The following is a 22,454-nucleotide window of genomic DNA, read 5'->3' on the forward strand; positions in this document are numbered from 1 at the left end:
AAGTGCAGTGCATTACTAAGAGAGTATCTTCCTAGCAAGCTCAAGGCCCTGAGTTCAAACCCCAAAACTGCAGAGGAGGAACTCCTCTGCAGTTTTGGGGTTTGAACTCAGGTTATTCTTCTAAGTTCCAGAACATTTGTATAAATTTCTTTCAAGCTACCTTCAATTTCCCTGAAGTACCAATGAGCACATTTTTTAAAGATTATTATTGTATGTAAGATTATCAGTGCCTACAAGCTTGTTTAATCTACTACTCTCCATATCCATCATGAAATTATGTTGTTTCCGCCATTGTTTATTTCCTTTAATCAAATACCTGGTAACCCCAGATCCTATAAAATGACTTGTTTAACCTACAGATATACCTCTGCTTAACAGACAATTTTCTTGACCCAACTCCATTCCTGTTGGGAGAATCTGAAACTGTGAAAACATTGATGCATGGGATTTACAACATCAGAGAAAACTATGGTTTAGGGCTAAACTTTTGCATACTATATTTTACTTTGTCCTAGATCCATCTGAAAAAAAATAGAGTAAGCCTTCTTTTGACTGTCTGACTTCTTAGCTCTTTATACTTTCATTTTGTGCCCATATGAGGATTGAATTCCTCAGGGTCTGGGTACTCTCCATGAACTTGCTTAGTGTTCTACCACTTGAGCCACAGCTCCACTTCCAGATATTTGGTGATTACTTGGAGATAAGTCCATGCTGGCTTCAAACTTTGATCCTTAGCTCTCAGCCTTCTAAATAACTGGGATTATAGGCATTAGCCATCAGCACTCAGCCACTCCTCATACTAGTAATTGGCCTATATGCCTCACCTGGAAGGATTTGGCTACTTTCACATAAAATAAAGGAGCTAAGACAGTTTGGTGGTGTTTTCCTGACTGGATGGAAGCTGAAATGATGCTGGCTCCTGTGTATTTGTTTTACAGAAGAGCTGTGGAAAAGAGGATTAGAGGTATAGTGTTTAGTGTTAAGTATGTTTCTAATGAAGAAAGCAAAAATGGGACTAACAGTCTTTATTTTAGAATCAAAAATTTTGACATAGGACCACATTTCAGAGCCTCGTGGTGAAGGAGCTGTGGAAAGCTTGCAGCATTAAGGCTGTTCTATGATGCAGGCATGTTTTAATGAAGAAACATGACCAGTAGCCTCAAAGGGATTTTTTTTGGGGGGAGGTCGGTCGTGGAGTCTGTACTCTGGGCCTGGGCACTGCCCTCAGTTCTTCAGCTTAAGGCTAGCACTCTACCACTTGAGCCACAGTGCCACTTCCAACTTTTTCTGCTTATGTGGTGCTGAGGAATCGAACCCAGGGCCTCATGCATACAAGGCAAGCACTCTACCATTGAGCCACCTTCCCAGCCCCTCAAAGGGATTTCTGAGGGTACCATTCTGCTGCTTATCTGTTCACCTCCTCCTTTTAAAGGGACAGAAGCATGATATTGTCTAGTAACCTTGTCTGTCTTAGTCATAGATTCAGTAGACTTTGTCTTACCTCTTCACTGTCCATTCACTCAGATCCCTAAACAAATAAAATTGCTATATCATCTCCATTTCTCTTCCCTCATCCTGCCTACATGCTCCTTCCTACTCTTAAAAAAAATTATTTTGCTTGCATTTTTATTTCTCCATTATACAGCCAGCAGCATTGTGCTGGCCCCTTTATGGCTGTTGGAGCCCAGGCGGCTGCACGATGAGGGGAGGCAGCATTTGGCCAATGGGGCTGATATGTAGCATTATTGCTGGCCATTGGGCCTCTGTCCTCTATAGCTCCATCCTGGCTCATTAAAACTCTGAGCCAAATAGCTGCGCAGGCGCCTGCTGCAGCACTGTGGGGGCCAGGAAGTTAAATGGTTCTCCTAATCCTGCATAATTTATCTCCCTGTTAGCCCCCACATAAAATAGTCTAATTCAGCCCTACCATGGAGCGCTTCGTTCTGAAATTTCCTATTTTGGTGATGACCAACGAGTGCCCAGACTTTCTTCCTTCTCTCTTTATTATTATTATTAAAAATTGTTTTCCCCTTGTTCACCATGAATTTCCCTTAATTTTTTTTTTTTTTCATTTAGAGCCTTGTGTCTGGACCCTACTTTCTCAACAATCTGTCCACTTCTCTGGTTTGGACCTGATACTACAGAACAGTTTGTGCTGTGGTCTTCTTCCTCTCCTCCCTGCCTTCCAGTGCCTTCTCCCTCCATCTCTTCTCTTTTCCCATCACTCTCTTCTCTCTTTCCAGGGACCAACTTCATTGCAGCCTGTTTAATAGGATATTTTCAAAGGACACTGCATTGGTGGCTTTGTTTTTGTTTTTGTTGTTTTCTTTTCTCACATATCCATTTCTGTTTCATTTCAGAGATTTACAAACGAGGACCACCTGGCAGTTCATAAACACAAGCATGAGATGACATTGAAATTTGGCCCAGCCCGAACTGACTCAGTCATCATTGCAGGTATTTGCTGTCCCCAAAGCCACGCGCCTTGCTATCACCAGACAGTAAAGATTAATTCTAGGGACCAGATGTACTGGGAGCTATACTCCCTTTCTCCCATCAAGAGCCCTTACGTGAGCTGCATTTAATCAGGAAAAAGGAACACTAAAAGCTCCCAAGTTTCTTTTGTGCCCTGCACTGTCCGTTTTTAATAAGATTGTGTTCTGTGGCTTTTGAGGATAGGTGTGTTAAGGTTTTTTCTCAGCTTTTTTTCAGCCTATTTCTTCCTTGCCTTCTCTTTATTAAGACTCTGGAAGATTTACAGACAAAAGATGCCTTTGACATTTCTCCCTACCCACAGTGAATAGCTGAACAAAAGAAGACAAAATGTCCACCTAGCCTGGCTGCTTCTCTACTGCTGGGTATCAGTTTTCCTCCAGGAGGCAGATTATCAGTTCGTAAATTCAACTTCCCTTGTGAACCCAGACACCACTGAGGGCACATTTCCAAAACACAAACAAGACATTTAATCAATGGGACTTTTCTAAGCCAATTTGGGTGACCTGGAACCTTTCACCAGTTGTTTTAGAATTGTCTTGCTTCTGTGGGTTATTCTCAAGGGAGCATTCTTAACGACTGTTCTCAAGCCCTGCAGCAGTTTGGCTTTGCCATTTGCAGCTAGACAGACACACAAAACAAAGTGGGTTTTTTCTTTTTATACCAGGAGGTGTTCTGATTTAGCCAACTCTAAGAAAGCTTAACTTAAAATGTAATCTATAGTGAATTTATTTGGTGCTTATTACGTTAGTTAAAACTATCAGACTGTGAAGGTGGCTTAGTGTAGAGTGCTTGTGTAGCATGCATGAAGCCCTAAGTTCGATTCCTCAGCACCACATAAGCAGAAAAAACCGGAAGTGGCACTGTGTAGAGTGGCAAGTGGTAGAGTGCTAGCCTTGAGCTGAAGAGCTAGGGACAGTGCTCAGGCCCAGAGTTCAGACCCCACAACCAACAACAACAACAACAAAAATCAGTTATAGCTGGCACCAGTGGCTCATGCCTGTAATCCTAGCTACTTAGGAGGCTGAGATCTGAGGATCACGGTTCTGTGCCAGCCCTGGCAGGAAAGTCCATGAAACTCCAATTAACTACCAGAAAACCGGAAGTGGTGATGTGGCTCAAGTGGTAGGGCTCTCGCCTTGAGCTGAAGAGCTGAGGGACAGCGCCCAGGTCCAGAGTTCAAACCCTACAACCAATATATATATTGAACCCAGGACTTCATGCATGCTAGGCAAACACTGCCACTAAACCACATTCTCAGCCCCATTTAGTGACTCTTATGAAAACCAGTGGGATGGCTGGAAATGTGGCTTAGTGGTAGAGTGCTTGCCTAGCATGCAGGAAGCCCTGGGTTAGGTTCCTAAGTACCACATAAACAGAAAAGGCTGGAAGTGGCACTGTGGATCAGTGGGAGAGCACTAGCCTTGAGCAAAAGAAGCTCAGGGACAGTGCCCAGGCCCTGAGTTCAAGCCCCAGGTCTGGCAAAAAAAAAAAAAAAAAAAGGAAGGAAAGAAAGAAGGGAGGGACAGAGGGAGGGAGGGAGGGAGGAAAGCAAGAAAGGGAAGGAAGGGAAGAAGAAAAACAAGCCAGGGGGAATCAGGCACCGGTGGTCCATGCCTATAATCCTAATTATTCAGATCCAAGGATCTTCTACTGAAATCTGAGGATCACAGTTTGAAGCCAAAGTAGGACAGTCCATGAAACCCTTACTGCCAGATAATCAGCAATAAGCCAGAAATGCAAGTGGTAGATCATCAGCCTTGAGCAAAAAAGCTAAGTAAGCTATTGAGGCCCTGAGTTCAAGTCCCAGTACACACACACACACACACACACACACACACACACACACACACACACACACACACACACACACACACACACACACACACACACACACACACACACACACACACACACACACACACACACACACACACACACACACACACACACACACACCAGAGAGAGGTCTTAGAGAAGAGTGGTTATAATGTAAATATATGCATAAATAAAACCTAATTAAGTCAGAATATAAATGATACTTTTTTGGACAAAGAAAAGTATAATATAAACAATATGAATACTAAGAGAATTAGTATTGAGTGAAATTAATCAGAAAGTTTATGAAAGAGGCAAAGTTGGGGCAAGGTTATCAAGTTGAGAAGGTTATTTGAAGTGGGTGGAAGAACTTGTGCCAGATGTCCATGGGTAGTAATAGAAAGTGCTACAGAACAGTCCAGAAGATTCTCACTATATAGCTAAGTTGGCTTAAGCCTAGCCTCCCGAGTGCTGCAATTATATCTCTTTGCTACCATACCCAGAAACTCTTTTCTTTTGTATTTACTAATACTAATATTCTCAAAGTCTTAAAGGATTTTATTCTTTTTCTAATTTCTTTCTGTTGTATCCCTTTTCTAGTATTAACATTTCATCTCTGTAACAAACCTGTGATAAAAAAGTTTGTTTTTGCTCAATTTTGGAGATTTCCCCTTTTATTTTGTGGCCTGTGGTAATGTAGCATGTAATGTAGCCTCCTCATAGCTGGGAAGCAAAAAAGAAAGAAAAAGACCAGGGTTCCACAGTACTTTTTCAGGGTACAACCCCTAGTAACCTCTAACCTCCTACTAGGTTCCACCACATAGCGCCAGGGATATGGACCAAGCCTTTAACACATGGGAGAGACTTATCCAAACCATTGGCTTCCTGTTCTTTGCTGCCACCCTTATTGCATTGCATTCTTCCAAAGTCTTCTAGCTTACCTTCTTGAGGAGTTTCATTTCAATCCATCCTGCATACTATTAAAGTCAATTCTCCTTAAATTCTACTCTTATAGTCAAAATCTGTTTATCTTTCTGTTTCCTCTTACTTTAAGGCTTTTTATATATGGGTTTTCAGGTTCTCTGTCACCCAGCCCTATGATACTTTCCAACCTAATATATAACCTACAGAAAATGACTATCTTTGACATAGTCATACTGTTTCTTCACATCCAGACCTGATAACCGTACTCTGTCTTTCTTATTTCTTCACCTAGGGAACTCCTGCATCACTCCTCTTCTCTCCACAGTTCAAAGCCTTTCCCTAAGGCCTGGATCAGAACCACTTCTTGAAATCTTTTCTAACAAATTTTGTCATTAATATATCTTCAATTTTTCTAATAATTTTATTCTCCACTTCACTAGAGTCCTTCTTTTTGTACATTGTGATACTGTCTGCATATATAAATTTTATTCCTGCCAGGGATCAATGGCTCATGCCTGTACTCCTAAATAGTCTGGAGGCTGAAACCTGAGGATCAGCCAGAAATAGAGCTGTAGCTCAAGTAGTAGAGTGCCAGCCTTGGAAAAAAAGCAAAAACAAAAACTCAAGGACAACACCTAAGCCATAAGTTAATCTCCCAGAACTGGCAGTATTTAAAAGAAGAAAAAAAGTCAGATACCAGTGGCTCATGCTTATAATCTTGATCTGAGGACCACAGTTCAAAGCCGGCCTGGGCAGGAAAGTCCATGAGACTCTTATCTCCAATAAACCACCCAGAAAACTGGAAATGGTGCTATGGCTCATGTGGTAGGGTGCTAGCCTTGAGCTGAAGAGCTGAGGGACAGCGCCCAGTCCCAGAGTTCAAGCCCCATGACCAACAATAATAGTAAAGAAAAGAAGACTCAGGTGATAGAGTACTAGCAAACCCCGAATTCAAGCCCCAGTGCTGGCACCAAAAATAAATAAAAAAACAAAAACCAGAAACAAGCATGAACAGCAGGGTATGGAAGAATTTATATGGAGCTTCAGATCAGGAGCACAGAAGTCCCTCTCCTGCCATTGCCATGCCCTTGATTGCTCCCTCCTTCCTTCCACTTGAGTTGTGATTGTGTGTGTGTATCCTTACCAAAATACTACATGCACGCATAGAAGATGATAATTACCTCTCCTCACTCCAGGATGGAGAGAAAGTAGCTTTATCGTCAGCCAACCAAAGCTGCCAGAAAACCTTTTAAAAACTATTTTAGGAGGTAGTGGTCACTTTTCTAAACAGTCTGATACAGAAGAGGTTTTGTTTATAAAAAAAAATTTAATGTTTCCATGGAAAATCCCACTAGACTATATCTAATTGATCATACCAGAAGTAACCATTTTAAAACCTGGGTCTCTTTTTTTTTTTTTTTCTTTTTTTTCGGTCAGTTATGGGGCTTGAATTCTGGGCCTGAGCGTTGTCCCTCAGCTCTTCAGCTCAAGACCAGTTCTCTACCACTTAAGCCACAGCACCACTTCCAGTTTTTGTTTTTGTTTTTGTTTTGTCTGTGTGGGGCTTGAACTCTGGGCCTGAGCTCTGTCCCTCAGCTCTTCAGCCCAAGGCTAGCGCAGTGCCACTTCTGGTTTTCTGATGGTTTATTGGAGATAAGAGTTTCACAGACTTTCCTGCCCAAGCTGGCTTTGAACCTTGATCCTCAGATCTCAGCCTCCTGAGTAGCTAAGATTATAGGTGTGAGCCACCAGTGCCGGGCTTTTCTATATATATATATCAATCTAATTATTTGGAATGGGAGAGAAATTCCTGAAGTGACTAGCATATCAAGGAAAATCATCAGAAAAGAGATCAAGGAATAGAATTCAGCTTTAGAAAAGCAAGGTAGGGAATAAAGTCCAAACCTGAAAACTATGCTACGCATATAGTTCTCACGGATTATCAAGAGCCTCCATCTTCTTAAGAACTGAGGCACTGTTTGCACCGGCCCTGTGGGGATATTTTGGCCTGGAAGTCTAAATGCAAATATCCTGGTTTCCGGAATTTGCTCTGGGCAGGTCCTCTTGCAGTGAGCACTATTGTTTTCAATTTCCTTTTCTAGTTCAAGATATTACTCTCTTGGTTCTCTGGCCTCTAGATTTGCCTGGAAGCCTTCAGAGGTATCATACCTACACCTCAGTGGCTATTGAAAGACAGGCACCACATTTTTTACTATTCCCACTTTCTTCTATCAGCTGATACTCTACCACTTACCCAAACATTAAGTCTAGTTTTTTTACTGGTTAATTAGAGATAAAGAGTCAGATTTTGGGCTGGGAAGGTGGCTCAGTGGTGGAGTGCTTGCCTTGCATGCATAAGGCTCGGGGTTCAATTCCTCAGCACCACATAAGCAGAAAAAGCTGGAAGTGGCGCTGTGGCTCATGGTAGAACTAGCCTTGAGCTGAAGAGCTCAGGGGACAGTGCTCAGGCCCAGAGTTCAGGTCCCACGACCCACCAAAAAAAAAAAAGAGTCATACTTTGCTGCCTGATTGGCTTCAACCTGGATCCTCAGACTGCATCTTTCCGAGTAACATGTGGGCGTGAGCCACCAGCAACCCTACTCAGGCATCACTTAAAATTTGGTTGCTATAGCAAGCAAACTAGACCATCTAATTCTCAGTTCCTCCTCTCCCATCAGTTTTTAACATCCATCTGCTTATACTATACCTGTACTGGCTTCAGAACTAACATGGAGTAAGTTCCAAAAGAAAACATTGCCGGGCATTGGTGATTCACGCCTGTAATCCTAGCTACTCAGGAGGCTGAGATCTAAGGATAGTGGTTCAAAGCCAGCCGGGGCAGGAAACTCCATGAGACTCCTATCTCCGATAAACCACTCAGAAAACTGGAAGTAGCACTGTGGTTCAAGTGGTAGATCACTTGCCTTGAACTGAAGAGCTGAGGGTTAGTGCCCAGGCCCAGAGTTCAAGACTAACGACCGACAAAAAAAAAAGAAAAAAAGAAAACATTAGCTAGTAATATTAGCTACTATACTACTAGCTACTCAAGAGGCTGAGTTCTGAGGATGAAGATTTGAAGCTAGCCTGGACAGTAAAGTCTATGAGACTCTTATTTCCAATTAAACCAGCAAAAAGACAGATGTGGCTGTGGTTCAAGTAGTAAACCACCCTGGCCCTGAGTTCAAACTCTAGTACTGGTACATACACACAAACACACACACACACACACACACACACACACACACACACACACACACATTGTCTCTCTGTCTGTCTGTCTGTCTGTCTCTCTTTGGCACATACACCAAGTGTGCCAAGTACAGTGGCTTATTCTTATAACCTTAGATACTCAGGAGGTAGAGATACTCAGAAGGATCACAGTTCAAGACCAACCTATACAAAAAGTTTGTGAAATCCTGTCTCAACCAGTTAAAAAACTGGGCATAATGTCTTGTGACTGTGATCCTAGCTACAATGGGAGGCATAAATAGGATGGTTTCAAGCTGGGTGCTGATGTCTCACGCCTGTAATCCTAGCTACTCAGGAGGCTGAGATCTGAGGATCGAGGTTCAAAGCCAACCTGGGCAGGATAGTCCATGAGACTCTTATCTCCAATAAACCACTAGAAAACCAGAAGTGGCGCTGTGGCTGAAGCGGTAGAGTGCTAGCCTTGAGCTGAAGAGGACAAGGACAACATCCAAGCTCAGAGTTCAAGCCCCACGAACAACCAAAAAAAAAAAAAAGGATGGTTTCAATCTAGGGCCATGAAAGTAAAAACCAGCTGTGGGTGTGGTTCAAGTGGTAGAGCACCTTGCCTAGCAATTGTGAGGCCTTAAATTACAAAGCCCAGTACCACCAAAACAGAGAAAGACAGGCTAGGCTAGCAAGGTGGCTTAGTGGTAGAGTGCTTGCCTAGCATACCTAGAACTCTGGGTTGTATTCCTCAGTACCACACAAAAGGTCAGAAGTGGTACTGTGGCCCAAGTGGTAGAGTTCTAGCCTTGAGCAAAAGATCTTTTGCTCAGGGACAATGCTCAGGCCCTGAGTTCAAACCCCAGACTTGCAAAAATGAGAGAGAGAGAGAGAGTGAGAGAAGAAAACGTGTAAGCAAACAAGCTTCAAGCTTTTCTCATACCTTTTTAGCTTGGTTGACACTTCTGAGAAGAAAGAAAAAGGAAGAAAGGGAAGGAAATAAGGAAGGAAGGAGACTTAACACCTAACTGTACTTTATACTTGATTTTTCAAACCTAGAGATTTCACAAAACTTCACTTGCATCGTGGTTTTATTTTATTTTACTGTGTTTTCTTTGAGGGTGAAGGAGGTAAAACCAGCACTAAGAGAAAGGTGGGTATGTGGATTGTCACACAACAAAAACATTGTCCTGTCTTCCCCCTGCTGGCCTGGAAGCAACACAGCGCAGACACCCTCTGGTGGCCTACCACCATCCTTTGCCTACTATAGCTCCATAAAAGCCAATTTGCCGTAGTACAAACTAACTCCAGAGTAAAAAGTAAAAATGCGTTCTCTGCATACTCTCAAAGTTTAATCTGAGGTCAAAACTAACAGCATATCCTTTTCTTCTCATGTCTGCAGATCAAACTCCTACTCCCACTAGATTCCTGAAGAACTGTGAGGAGGTGGGACTCTTCAATGAACTAGCGAGCTCCTTTGAACATGAGTTCAAGAAAGCTACAGATGAGGATGAGAAAAAGGCAAGAAGTGGGACTTTGGGATTTTTTTAAATATAATTTTATTGTTGTTATGAAGGTGTTGTACAAAGGGATTACCATTTCATAAGTAGGTTAATAAGTACTTTTATTTTTAGACACTGTCAAACTTTTGAGGGTTTTGTTTTTTTAAAAAACAAGAAGGGGGGGCTGGGAAGGTGGCTCAGTGGTAGAGTGCTTGCCTTGCATGCATGAGGCCCTGGGTTCGAGTCCTCAGCACCACATAAGCAAAAAGAAAAAAGCCGGAAGTGGCGCTGTGGCTCCAGTGGTAGAGCGCTAGCCTTGAGCTGAAGAGCTGAGGGACAGCACCCAAGCCCAGAGTTCAGTCCCCACGACCGGACCCAAAAAAAACCAAAAAACAAGAAGTAGAGAGGGGGAAATATAGTTGTGGAGACGGGAGAAACAAAGGAGGAGGCAACAATGCTTGATAAGAAATGTATTCATTACCTTGCTCATGTGATTATAACCCCTCTGTACAGTATTTTCACAATAAAAAACTTATTTAAAAGAAACTGTACAAATTTAAACATAGACCTAGCCCATTTTTATTGTGCCCTGGGATAATTTGCTTAATTGGTTTAAACCCAAAATCTTGGAGTCTGTTCTATAGAACCAGATAATCCTCATTCATTCTAGTCAGATGGGTTGTCAAACCTTCTTTTATTCTGACCTGATCAGACTTTTTACCTGCCCTATTTTTGCTCAGCCAGCCTACAAATATTAGTTGAATTTCTTCTGTTTGGTTCAATATATGTGGTGCTTGCCTTCAGATGGCTTTTAAGTACTATTCAGACCACTAAAGAAGGATGTACCTGCCAGGCCTCTAGTGGCTCACACCTGTAATCCTAGCTACTCAAGAGGCTAAGACTGAGGATCACAGTTCTAAGCCAGCCCAGGCAGGAAAGTCCACGAGCCTCTTATCTCCAAAAAACTTCTCAGAAAAAGCTGAAAGTGGTACTGTGGCTCAAGTAGTAGAACACTAGCCCTTCAGCAAAAGAAGTTCAAGACAGTGCCCAGGCCCTGAGTTCAAGCCCCAGGACTGAAAAAAAAAAGGATATTCTTAATGTATTTCAAAGAGGATCAACCTATTAACCCAGGAGAGTGAAAAAAACTAGAAGTTTTGACACTTCAGAAAAGGGATTTAGCATGAATAATACTGGAAGTCCTAAAATTCCTGAAGAGCTTTCATACAAAAAAGAATGGAAACATTTGGAGGGAGGTGACAAAGAAGGGTACAAAGGAATAAATATAGTCATTATAGCCAATGTACTTTTTTGTTTTTCTTTTTTACCAGTACTGGGGCTTGAACTCAGGTCCTGGGCACTGTCCCTGAGCTTCTTTTGCTCAAGCCTAGCACTCTACCACTTGATCTACAGTGCCACTTCCAGTTTTTGTTTATGTTGTACTGAGGAGTTAATCGAACCCAGGGCCTCATGTATGCTAGGCAAGTACTCTACCACTAAGACACATTCCCAGCCCTGATGTGAGAGATTTTTTTATACCAAATTCTTCATAGGCAAATTCAAGAAAAGTAGCCTCCCATAAAAAGCTTCTAGTCTTTCTCATAGCTGTTTTAGCTCAGTCGACAGTTGTGAGAGGCAGTATTTAGTTGGTCAGGCCTTTCCCAATGGTATTTCTTCTTGACTGTCCAGTGGTGGTCTTTACCTTCCCTGATGAGAAGCACAGGCATAGAGGAAGACTGTGGCCAGGAGTGTTTAATGAGCCTGAAACTTTCCTGGACCACAGCTTTTCTAGGAGATGCCCCTTGGGAAGTTTCAATCCAGGGTTGTATTTACTTAGAGGCCTCCTCCAATCTAGCTCAGAATTAGCCTGATATTATAACATTGCAGACAAAGCTGACATAGAATGGTCTTTGCTATTTCTTACCCTCATCAGATTAGAGAGAAGATACCATTACCACCTTCTTTAACATAACACACACCAAATTAGTTTACTCTCCTACCCTAAAGGCTTCTAGGATTAAGGTAGCTAGGGAAGAAGGGAAAACAAGCTCCTCTTTTACCAAAAAGCCTAAGGTATGGGAAGAATAGAACAAAGGACTCCCTTTGTTGTGAAACTGAAGACCAATGCCAGCCCTCCTGTTGTGGTACTGTGTCAGAACTGTTCCCTCAGAGGGTTACTGTTCTCTGCAAAGCCATTTATAGCTGCACAGTTCCAGCGATCGCACCACTGCCAGGAAAGTACTCTCTTTAACTTTCAGGTTTCTCCAACCCTGCACCTAAAATCAAGTTCTAATTTTCACCGATCAGACAATCTACCTTTCCTTTCTTTGTTGTCCCAAACCTTCTGTACTTGAAACATCTAGCCTCAGCTCCAGATTCTGAAGTATTATCACCCTCCAGCATAGTGAGTTCCCAGAAAAGACCTTTCCTATCTTGTTTGTAGAACTTTAATAGCCAGTGTGTTCTCATTCGCTTTTAACAATTGGGTAACCCACTCATCCTGATTAGCAAAGAAAATATTGACAACTCTCCAATGGCCAGCAGAGCTGGTTGGGAATAGGCAGAAATCATTTTTACTTTCTTGAAGGAAAAAAAAAAAAATCTTAATATTTGCATGGATTTAAAATGACATCTTCTGTTTATTTGTTTTCCAATCTTTACAAATATTTGCTTACAACCAGTGTTATCTTCATTTTTCAGTTAGGGAAACAGAAGCCCTAAGAAGCCAGAGTCATAGGACCCACATTTCTTTGACAGTCCAGTGCTTTGATCAAATGCTAGAATTGTAGAAGTACATGTTCTCATTAAAATGGAAAGATATATATTCAATTGGAAGAGAATCATGAACTGTTGTTTATTCTTTGTAACAGGGTACTTCTGGACCTCTTGACATGTCTCTACCATCCACACCAGACATCAAAATTAAAGAAGAAGAGCCAGTAGAAGTAGACTCATCCCCCCCTGACAGTCCTGCCTCAAGCCCCCGTTCCCCGCCACTGAAGGAGAAGGTAAAACTCACTACCAGGAGTCATCCCAAATGTTAATTGATGAATGTTTTGACTTGCAAATAGCATAAAAGTAGAATTTATTATATTTAAATGAATAATTATTTTCCCTTACTTTTTTTTCTAATGGTAGTAACTCAGGGCACTATCTGTGACTCTTATCTCCAGTTAACCAACAGAAAGCCAGAAATGGTGCTGTGGTGCAAGTGGTAGAGTGCTTGCCTTGAGCTGAAATGCTCAGGGACAGTGCCCAGGCCCAGAGTTCAAGCCCCATGACCAAAGTGGGAAAGAAAAGAAGAATGAACTAGCAATGCACTGGTAGCTTATGCCTATAATCCTTGCTACTCAGGAGGCTGAGATCTAAAATTATGGTTGGAAGCCAGCCAGGGTAGAAAAGTCCATAAGGCTCTTATCTCTAACAAACTACTCAGTAAACGCTGGAAGTAGCGCTGTGACTCAGGTGATAGTATATTAGCCTTGAGCAAAAGAAGCTCAGGGATAATGCCCAGGCCCTCTGTTGAAGCCCCAGGACCAGTCCCTTCCTACCCCCCCAAAAAAGGATGAACTAGGCTGGGCTGGATATATAGCTCAGTGGTAGAGTACTTGCCCAGTATGTGCAAGACCTTGGATTTGATCCCCAGCATTGGGAGGAAAAAAAATGAATTCATGGTGGGTATATCTCACAAACATTGAACAACAAAGTGGTCCAAGGAAAGGCAAAATTATTTGAAAGCAGAATTCACAATAGGGTGTACTAATTATAACATAGTACCGTTGGTTACTCAACAGTCTGAGGTGGTAGGAGTATTACTTGAGCCCAGTTTATGAAACTATCCTGGACACTGTAGCAAGACACTATCTCAGGAAAAAATAAGAGGGGGGAGGGAGAGAATAATATGTATTGGGGCTGGGAAAGTGGCTCAGTGGTAGGGTACTTGCCTTGCATGCATGAGGCCCTGGGTTCGATTCCTCAGCACCACATAAGCAGAAAAAGCCAGAAGTGGTGCTATGGCTCAAGTGATAGAGCTCTAGCCTTGAGCTGAAGAGCTGAGGGACAGTGCCCAGGCCCAGAGTTCAGGCCCCACAAAAAAAAAAAAGAGAGAATAATGTGTGTGCCTTTCATGACAGAATGTTGGTTGGGAAGGGAAACAGGAAAATCTGGAATGCTAGAAATGGTCTCCATCCAGATTTTATATGTGTATAAAGTCATTTCATTGTGATGACTTTTGATTAATTCATTTTACAGTTTGTATGCTCTTCAGTTAATGAGAAACAAAAGTTCACAAAATTAATGAATTAGACATTAAATTTAAGAAAAAAATACTTCCAAAGAGAAATAACTCAGGGCTAGGAATGTGGCTTGGTGGTAGAGTGCTTGCTTAGCATGCATGAAGCCCTGGGTTCAATTTCTCAGTACCACATAAACAGAAAAAGCTGGAAGTAGAGCTGTGGCTCAAGTGGTAGAATGCTATCCTTGAGCAAAAGAAGCTCAGGGAGGTCTGGGAAGGTGGCTCAGTGGTAGAGCGCTTGCCTTGCATGCTTGAGGCCCTGGGTTCGATTCCTTAGCACCACATAAGCAAAAAGAAAAAACTGGTAGTGGTGCTGTGGCTCAAGTGGTAGAGCGCTAGCCTTGAGCTGAAGAGCTGAGGGACAGCACCCAGGCCCAGAGTTCAGGCCCCACGACCGGGCCCTCCCCCCCCCAAAAAAAAAAAAAAGCTCAGGGACAGTGCCCAGGTCCTGAGTTCAAGACTGGCAAAAAGAGAGAAAGAGAGAGAGAGAGAGACTAGTAACAAAGTGATTATCTACCAAAATACCTACTAGGATTCTATTATTGCTTTTAAACACTTTTTTTTTTTTTTTTTTTTTTTTGGGTCCAGTTGTGGGGCCTGAACTCTGGACCTGGGCGCTGTCCCTCAGCTCTTCAGCTCAAGGCTAGCTGTACCAGTTGAGCCACAGTGCCACTTCCGGCTTTTTTCTTTTTTCTTATGTGGTGCTGAGGAATCGAACCCAGGGCCTCAGGCATGCAAGGCAAGCGCTCTACCACTGAGCCACCTTCCCAGCCCTAAACACTTTTTTTTGAGGTATTATTTTTATAATTTTATTGAAGCATAGTATACACAGAGGAAAGTACATTTGTTTAGAATGAGATCTAGATTGTGAAAGATTATAACAGCCCCAAGATTCCAACTGTTACCACATTTGTATAGATATCATTCTTGAAAAAGAATTGGCTAAAAGATTTTTTTTTTAGCAGTAGTGAGGTTTGAACTCAAGACACCATGCCACACAGGGCAGGTGCTCTACCACTTAAGGCATGCCCCCTGCCCTTTTTTATGTAATAATTTTTTATACAAGGTCTCACATTTTTGTCCAGAGCCAGCCCCGAACTATAGTCTTCCAATCTATGCTTCTCAAGTGACTGGGATTACAGGAGTGTACCACTATACCTACATTATTTTGTAGAGGTTAGATCTTGCTAAGTGGTTTAGGGCTGGCCTGGAACCATGGTTCTGTCAATCTCTACCTTCAGAGTAGCTGGGATTACAAGGATGTAACACCATGCCTGGAAGCTAAGAGATCTTAAATCAGTATTCCTCTTGAATGCGTGGGTAAGGTACAGGTTCGTGATCATGATGGCATCAGAACTTGATTTACATACGTAATTGTGAATTCATACTTGATTTTACCCATAAACAGCCCTATAAAGCATTTCGTGATGTGTTGGTCTCTTTTCCCCAGGAAGTTGCCCCAAAGCCTGTTGTGATCTCTACCCCCACACCCACCATTGTGCGTCCTGGCTCCCTGCCTCTCCACTTAAGCTATGATCCACTTCATCCAACCCTTCCCTCCCCAACCTCCGTCATCACACAGGCTCCACCATCCAACAGGCAAATGGGGTAAGTAAAGGCACAGGAAGATATAATGAGAAAATAAGAACTGTATTACTGATGTTGTTTTTGCTGTTGTTGTGTTGGTTTTTGAGACAAGATCTCACTATGTAATCCAGGCTGGTCTTGAACTCTGCCCTCCCACCCTTGCCCTTAACCTACTGAGTGCTAGGATTACAGGTGTGAACTTCCATGCCTGGCTTCAGGAACTGTTTTTACATACCTAAGAATAATGAGCTACTAAGATTGTTTCTCAGAATTTTCTTACTGGGCATGGTAGCACATAGTAATCCCAGTACTGAGGCTGAGGCCAAAGGGTTATTGAGTTCAAGATCAGCCTGAGCTATATAACAAAACCCGGTTTAAAAAAAAAATCCCCCTTAAACAGAATCTCCTTTACCCTTTTTAGTAGAGAAACATTTTGAAGGGAAAAATATGACCATAATTGGGGAGTGGGGATTATACTTCTTAATTTTTTTGTGTGTGGGGGGAGTGTCCTGAGGCTTGAACTCAGGCATGGGTACAGTCCCTGAGCTTTTAAGTCCCCAGTTAGGGATCTTGGTCTTTACTCTTCCTAATTTCATTTGTCTGTCTGTCTTTGCTCTTGGGAAGGCCCACGTTTTCTGACAGGATGATTTGAAATCCTATCATCAAGACCCCATGGATTAAGAGGTTATCATCAAGTTTTAGCTTCTCAAAGTTTATTCTCTGGATTCACATGACAAAAAAATAAAAAGGGGCAGCCCTTTTTTTCTGGGAAAGAAATCAAAACACAGAAACGAGAAATTTATTCACATTTGACTACTGTATATATAATTCATCTTTGCAATATGCCAACTTTAATCCCTAGCCTTTGGTCTAAACTTACACACTTGGGTGGTGGGAATATTTAATTGATCTAAACCCTTAATAGGATTAGCTTCCTATCAGTTGAGTGTGTTTAATTTACAAAATATAAAGATTTTGCCAAGCTGGGAATGGGGGGGCGGGGGAGGAAGAGAGAAAGGGGAGTTTGAGGAGGGGATAAGGTACAGATACAAAAGAAAAAGAATATCAGATGTTATCAGAATGACTTCACCATTTCTCTTCATCTTCTTTTCCCCATCTTCAAGAGTGTGTCAAGATTTCATAGTAATGTTCTTATACCTTCCCTTACTACAGAAAACTGCAAAATCTGCTCTGATTATAGGAGGAAGACACATAGGCAAAAGATCTTTTCACTTCATGTCTCTTTGTAGGTCTCCCACTGGCTCCCTCCCTCTCGTCATGCATCTTGCCAATGGACAGACTATGCCTGTGTTGCCAGGGCCTCCAATACAGATGCCTTCTGTTATATCGGTAAGCCCTGTAGTTGGGGCAACCAACCTTACCAACACACTAATAATCTCCCTTCCACCTGAATGGTCATAATCACAGAGGGACCCCAGGGAAATGTGGGCTCTGGTCTGTATTAGTTGAGCCTGGCAGCCTGCCCAAACTCTTCACTAACCTCTGCCAATCAAGCACTGTGGAATACTAAACAAAGACTCATCTGGACAATTGGCTCCTAGTCTAGGAATTGATCTTGCCAGCCTGCTGATTGGTTGATTTTACTTGGCACATGGCTTCTCTAAAATTGCTATTCCCTTAAGGTACAGACAGCCTCAGCCTTGCCTGTAGAAACTGTCCCCATCCTGAAGGATTCGATTACCCCATCCTGTGATGCCTTGGGAAGGTGTTTGCCAAGCTGTCCCTGCGTACCTTGTGGGAAGGCTGCACAGAACAAGCCCTGACTTGCCAGTCTCAGAAGCATTCAATTTGGGGAAAACCAATACTATTATGTCTCCTTCTGGTTTTTGGTCTTTCTCTCTTTATCAGCTGGCCAGACCTGTGTCCATGGTGCCCAACATTCCTGGAATCCCTGGCCCACCAGTTAACAGCAGTGGCTCCATTTCTCCCTCTGGCCATCCTATACCGTCAGAAGCCAAGATGGTAAGTACACAGTAGCCTGGGATCATATCGGCCCTTCTAAAAGAAGGGGGTATTGGCCTAAGTTTTTCAAGTGAGCTGAGCAAAAGAACCTTCTAGCTTGTACAGCTAGGACTTTGCTGAGGGATTTGGAAAAGACCCTGATTCATGACACTCATCTCTTCTCCCCACCATTAGAGCCTGGTGCATAGACCATGGCAGGGGAAAGAAGCAGCACAGATTGTTTGGAATGGAACACTTGCCGTTTTAGTTCCAGGATGACAGATGGAGGGTGGGTGAGTGGACAGGAGAGCTGGCCAAGAGGTGAATAGCTGCATAACCAGCCTCTGGCCAAGGTCCAGGAGAGAGCTTTCATCTGGACTCCATTGCTTCAACAATCCCCAGTCCCCAACTGTGCCCAGGACCATAGCCAGGGAACAGAGTAGGCTTTTTAGAGATCCAGGTGCACATTTTCTCTCCCTGTCATTTTCTTTTAATTTCCCTCTTAAGAGAAAATTGAAGTGGAAATTTAACTGTCTGTAAGGTCAGTGCAATCTAAGCCCTTCCTCCTCATCCTTGCTAGAATCTCACCCTTGACAGACTTTTTTGTTCTTTATTTCTCCCCCACAGAGACTAAAAGCCAGCCTAACCCACCAAGTCTCCTCAATCAATGGTGGTTGTGGAATGGTGGTGGGTACTGCCAGTACCATGGTGACAGCTCGCCCAGAGCAGAGCCAGATCCTCATCCAGCACCCTGATGCCCCATCTCCTGCCCAGCCGCAGGTTAGTCTGGCACTTCGATAGGAGGAACAAGCTGTGTTACCCTTACCATTTGTCATAGCTGTTTTGTAAGGAGTAGAAAATTAGAGAAGAATAGATTTCAACTCTCTAGCTTCCATCCTGTGGCTTAGCTCTTATTGACAGTTTGACTACAACAAAAACATGCCATGTTTAACTACCCTTGTGTTAGATGTACATACAAACAAACTAAATAATGCAGAGCTGTTGCAGAGTTGTTTTTATTCTTTTCTCCATGTGAATATAGTCCAGAAACCTCTGGACTATGAAAGAACCTCCTTTCATACCACATTATATGCTAATCATAGGAGGCGCCCTAGATTCATATCTATTAATACTAACAACAACAAAAGAAAACCCTAATTAGGTTTTCTTTTTTTTTTTTTTTTGGGTCCCGTCATGGGTCCTGAACTCTGGGCCTGAGCGCTGTCCCTCAGCTCTTCAGCTCAAGGCAAGCGCTCTACCACTTGAGCCACAGTGCCACTTACGGCTTTTTTCTTTTTGCTTATGTGGTGCTGAGGAATCGAACCCAGGGCCTCAGGCATGCAAGGCAAGCACTCTACCACTGAGCCACCTTCCCAGCCCTAGGTTTTCTTTTTAAAAAAAAACATATCTAAGGTACCGTGGTTCATACCTGTAATCTCAGGCATAGGCTATGTTAAGCAGGAGGTCAGAGGCTAACCCCAGGCAATATGGGAGGTCTTATTCAAAACATAATTAAAACCAAAAAGGGTTAGGAGTGGTTCAAGTGATAGAGCACTGCCTAATAAGCATGAAGCCCTGCATTTAATCCCTGATACTTCCAAAACACACACTAATACATACAAAAAAGATGGCTCGCTAAAAAGAAGAATAAAATAAGAAAATACATTGGATTTGGTGGTACAAACCTAGAATCAAAAAACTTGAGAGGAGTCAGGAGGATCATGAGTTCAAGGCCAGGCTGTGCTAAATGGTGAGTTCCAAGCTAGCCCCTAACTAGGGGAGAGGGACGATATACATGAATATGAAAATAAGAAAATACAACAAATACCTCTTGTTACAAATTCAGTCCTTTTTTTTTTTTTAATCAGAAAGAAACGAAAATCCAAAAAGAAAAAGAAAAAAAGTCATAGGAGTTCCATTTAGTTGTCTGATTGTCTTCTCAAGATCTCAGCTTTAGTAAGATTCTTTGGAAATTGGATAGTCTTCAGTTTTCACACCAGTGTGCACTGGACAGGTGACAACAACCTGAGATTGGTTTCTAGAGTGACATCCTTTGCCCAGTCCCTCTTCCTGATGTCACCACCTGCTTCATCGGTTACCACCACATGTCCAAACATTTCATAGCCATATGCTGCCTTAAAGCTTGGCCAGTAACAAGGTTTCATTTCATTTTGTTGGAAGTGAAGCCTGTTCACCCTCCAGAACCCCCTCACCCCCTAAAGCCAGCCAGTCCTGGAAATGGTAAAGCAGTAATCCTTTGCCCAAGCTGGACTGCTTTCCTTCCCAGTGACCACTCTTCCCTTTCTCTTGGCCTGCTCTTTCACCTCTGTTCCCTGCATGAGTTATTGAGTTACCTAGGACAGAATAGCAACCTTTCCCCTTCTAAAGTGCTCATTTTTACATGTGCTCCAATGAACTCAGGACAAAGAGAAAGCTGAAATACTCAGAAGAATGTTGATAATGTTGTTATGTTTGTGTGTGCTGGACTTAGGACTTGAAATCAGGACCTGTATGCTGTTCCTGAGCTTTTTTGCTCTACCACTTGAACCACCTACATTTATGGCTTTTGGTTTTTTTGGGGTTTGGGGTTTTTGGGGGGACTGGGGGCCTTCTGGGGGAGGCAATTGTGGGGCTTGAACTCTGGGCCTGGGCACTGTCCTCAGCTCTACAGTTCAAGACTAGTGCTCCACCACTGGAGCCACAACGCCCTTCTGGTTTTCTGGTGGTTAATTGTAGAGAGAAGAGTCTCAAGGACTTCCCTGCCCTGACTGGCTTTGAACCGTGATCCCCAGGTCTCAGCCTCCTGAGTAGCCAGGATTACAGGTGTAAGCCACAGGGCACCCAGCTGTTTGTTGTTGTTGTTAGTTTAATAGAGATAAAGAGTCTCACAGGCTCATGCCTGTGATCCTAACTACTTAGGAGGCCGAGATCTGAGGTTCACTGAAGGCAGCCTGGACAGAAAAGTCCCGGTGAGACTCTTAATCTCCAATTAACTACTCAAAAACTGGAAGTGGAGCTGTGGCTCAAAGCAGTAGTGTAAGCCTTGAGGAAAAGAGCCAAGGGACAGTTCAAGCCTCATGACTGACAAAAAAAAAAAAAAAAAGCCAGACATGGTAGGATACACCTGTCCCAGTATTCAAAAGGTAAAAGCAGGAAGTTTGAGGCCACCCTGGACTATATAGTAAGAACCTATCTCAAAAGAAAAATCAGGGGCATCAGTGATTCATGCCTGTAATCTAGCTGTTCAGAAGGCTGAGATCTGAGGTTCACGGTTCAAAGTCAGTCCTGGCAGGAAAGTTTGTGAGACTCTTTATGTCCATATAACCACCAGAAAACCAGAAGTGGCACTGCAGCTTAAGTGGTAGAGCACTCACCTAGAGCTGTAGAGCCTGAGGGTCAGTGCCCAGGCCAGAGTTCAACTCCTACAACTGACAAAAAAAAAGAAAAAAGAAAAGAAAAAGAAAAAAATAAAGGCAGACAGGGGCTGGAAGTGACTCAAGTGGTAGGCCTTGCTTAATGCCCTGAGTTCAGTACCCAGTACCACCAAAAAAAAAGCCATTCCTCTATCCAGCTTGTAAGGAAATTAAATATTTTTTTTCCTCTACTGACAAATAAAGAGGGGTGCTGCTGATGATAACTAATTGCTGATTATAAATAATACGTACTGGGTTGGGAGTATAGTGGTAGGACCACTTGCCTATCATGTGCAAGGCCTCGGGTTTGATCCCAGGATGTGGTATGTACTAATATGTATATACTAATAGGAATATATTAATCTAACCTCTCCATATAACCTATATCTCTCTGGTAGTGAGTTGAATGGAAATCGTTCTTTTTTGAATCTTGATAGAGTATGTAATTGTACACACTACTTATCAAAATCAGTGATTCTCGGGCTGGGAAGGTGGCTCAGTGGTAGAGCGCTTGCCTTGCATGCATGAGGCCCTGGGTTCCATTCCTCAGTACCACATAAGCAGAAAAAGCCAGAAGTGGCGCTGTGGCTCAAGTGTTAGAGCGCTAGCCTTGAGCTGAAGGGCTGAAGGACAGCGCCCAGGCCCAGAGTTCAGGCCCCATGACCGACAAGAAAAAATAAAAAATAAAAGACCAGTGATTCTCAAACTTTACATTCTCCCTAAAAGTTCCTCTATTGCCCTCCCTCAGTTCTGATTTTGCTGCCTATGAGATTCCCTACTGCTTCAAAACAAAATAACAAAACATAGTTCTTATTTTATTCCCTATGTGGCTGATGATAATTAGTTTTCAATTCTGACTTATATAAATGTGGTACTAAGAAGACTGGAAGGAAATGAGATTCAGAATGAGGAACCACTTACTACAAAAGACAGAAGCTAAGGCAGGCACTGGTGGCTCACACTTGTAATCCTAGATAGTCAGGAGGCTAAGAATCAAGTTTCACAGCAGGCCAGGGCAGGAAAGTCTGAGACACTTACCTCCAGCTAATCACCAAAAAGCTGGAAGTGCTACAAGTTATAGTACAAAGTGATAGAGCACCAGTGTAAGCAAAAAGGCCCAATGACAGCAAGAGACCCTAAATTCAAGTTTCTGTACCAGGAGAGACAGAGAGAGCAGGAATAAGCACATGCTGAGGGATATAGTGGATGGTAGTGAAGCCTGATGTTACCAAAAGTGCTACATCCTTTTACCAGATCTCTACCAGTCTACCT

General features: G+C 42.8%; 1 protein-coding gene across 5 annotated transcripts in view; it reads left to right on the forward strand.

Annotated features, from left to right (window-relative positions):
- Positions 1 to 22,454, forward strand: part of LOC122124037 (cyclic AMP-dependent transcription factor ATF-7) — a 110,632-nt gene that overhangs the window by 71,396 nt on the left and 16,782 nt on the right. For all 5 annotated transcript variants that reach the window (XR_006150487.1, XR_006150486.1, XR_006150485.1 and 2 more), the window contains exons 3-9: positions 2,361 to 2,457; positions 9,830 to 9,948; positions 12,797 to 12,934; positions 15,671 to 15,828; positions 17,058 to 17,157; positions 17,677 to 17,790; positions 18,397 to 18,549. Coding sequence is in view for 2 of the 5 variants with exons in the window: in XM_042698640.1 (XP_042554574.1) it covers positions 2,361 to 2,457; positions 9,830 to 9,948; positions 12,797 to 12,934; positions 15,671 to 15,828; positions 17,058 to 17,157; positions 17,677 to 17,790; positions 18,397 to 18,549 (879 nt within the window). In the remaining 3 variants the exon portion in view is untranslated. The remainder of the gene's footprint in view (positions 1 to 2,360; positions 2,458 to 9,829; positions 9,949 to 12,796; positions 12,935 to 15,670; positions 15,829 to 17,057; positions 17,158 to 17,676; positions 17,791 to 18,396; positions 18,550 to 22,454) is intronic.

The sequence above is a fragment of the Dipodomys spectabilis genome, unplaced genomic scaffold (assembly GCF_019054845.1).
Source record: "Dipodomys spectabilis isolate Male_0828 unplaced genomic scaffold, ASM1905484v1 ptg000234l, whole genome shotgun sequence".
NCBI lineage: Eukaryota > Metazoa > Chordata > Mammalia > Rodentia > Heteromyidae > Dipodomys > Dipodomys spectabilis.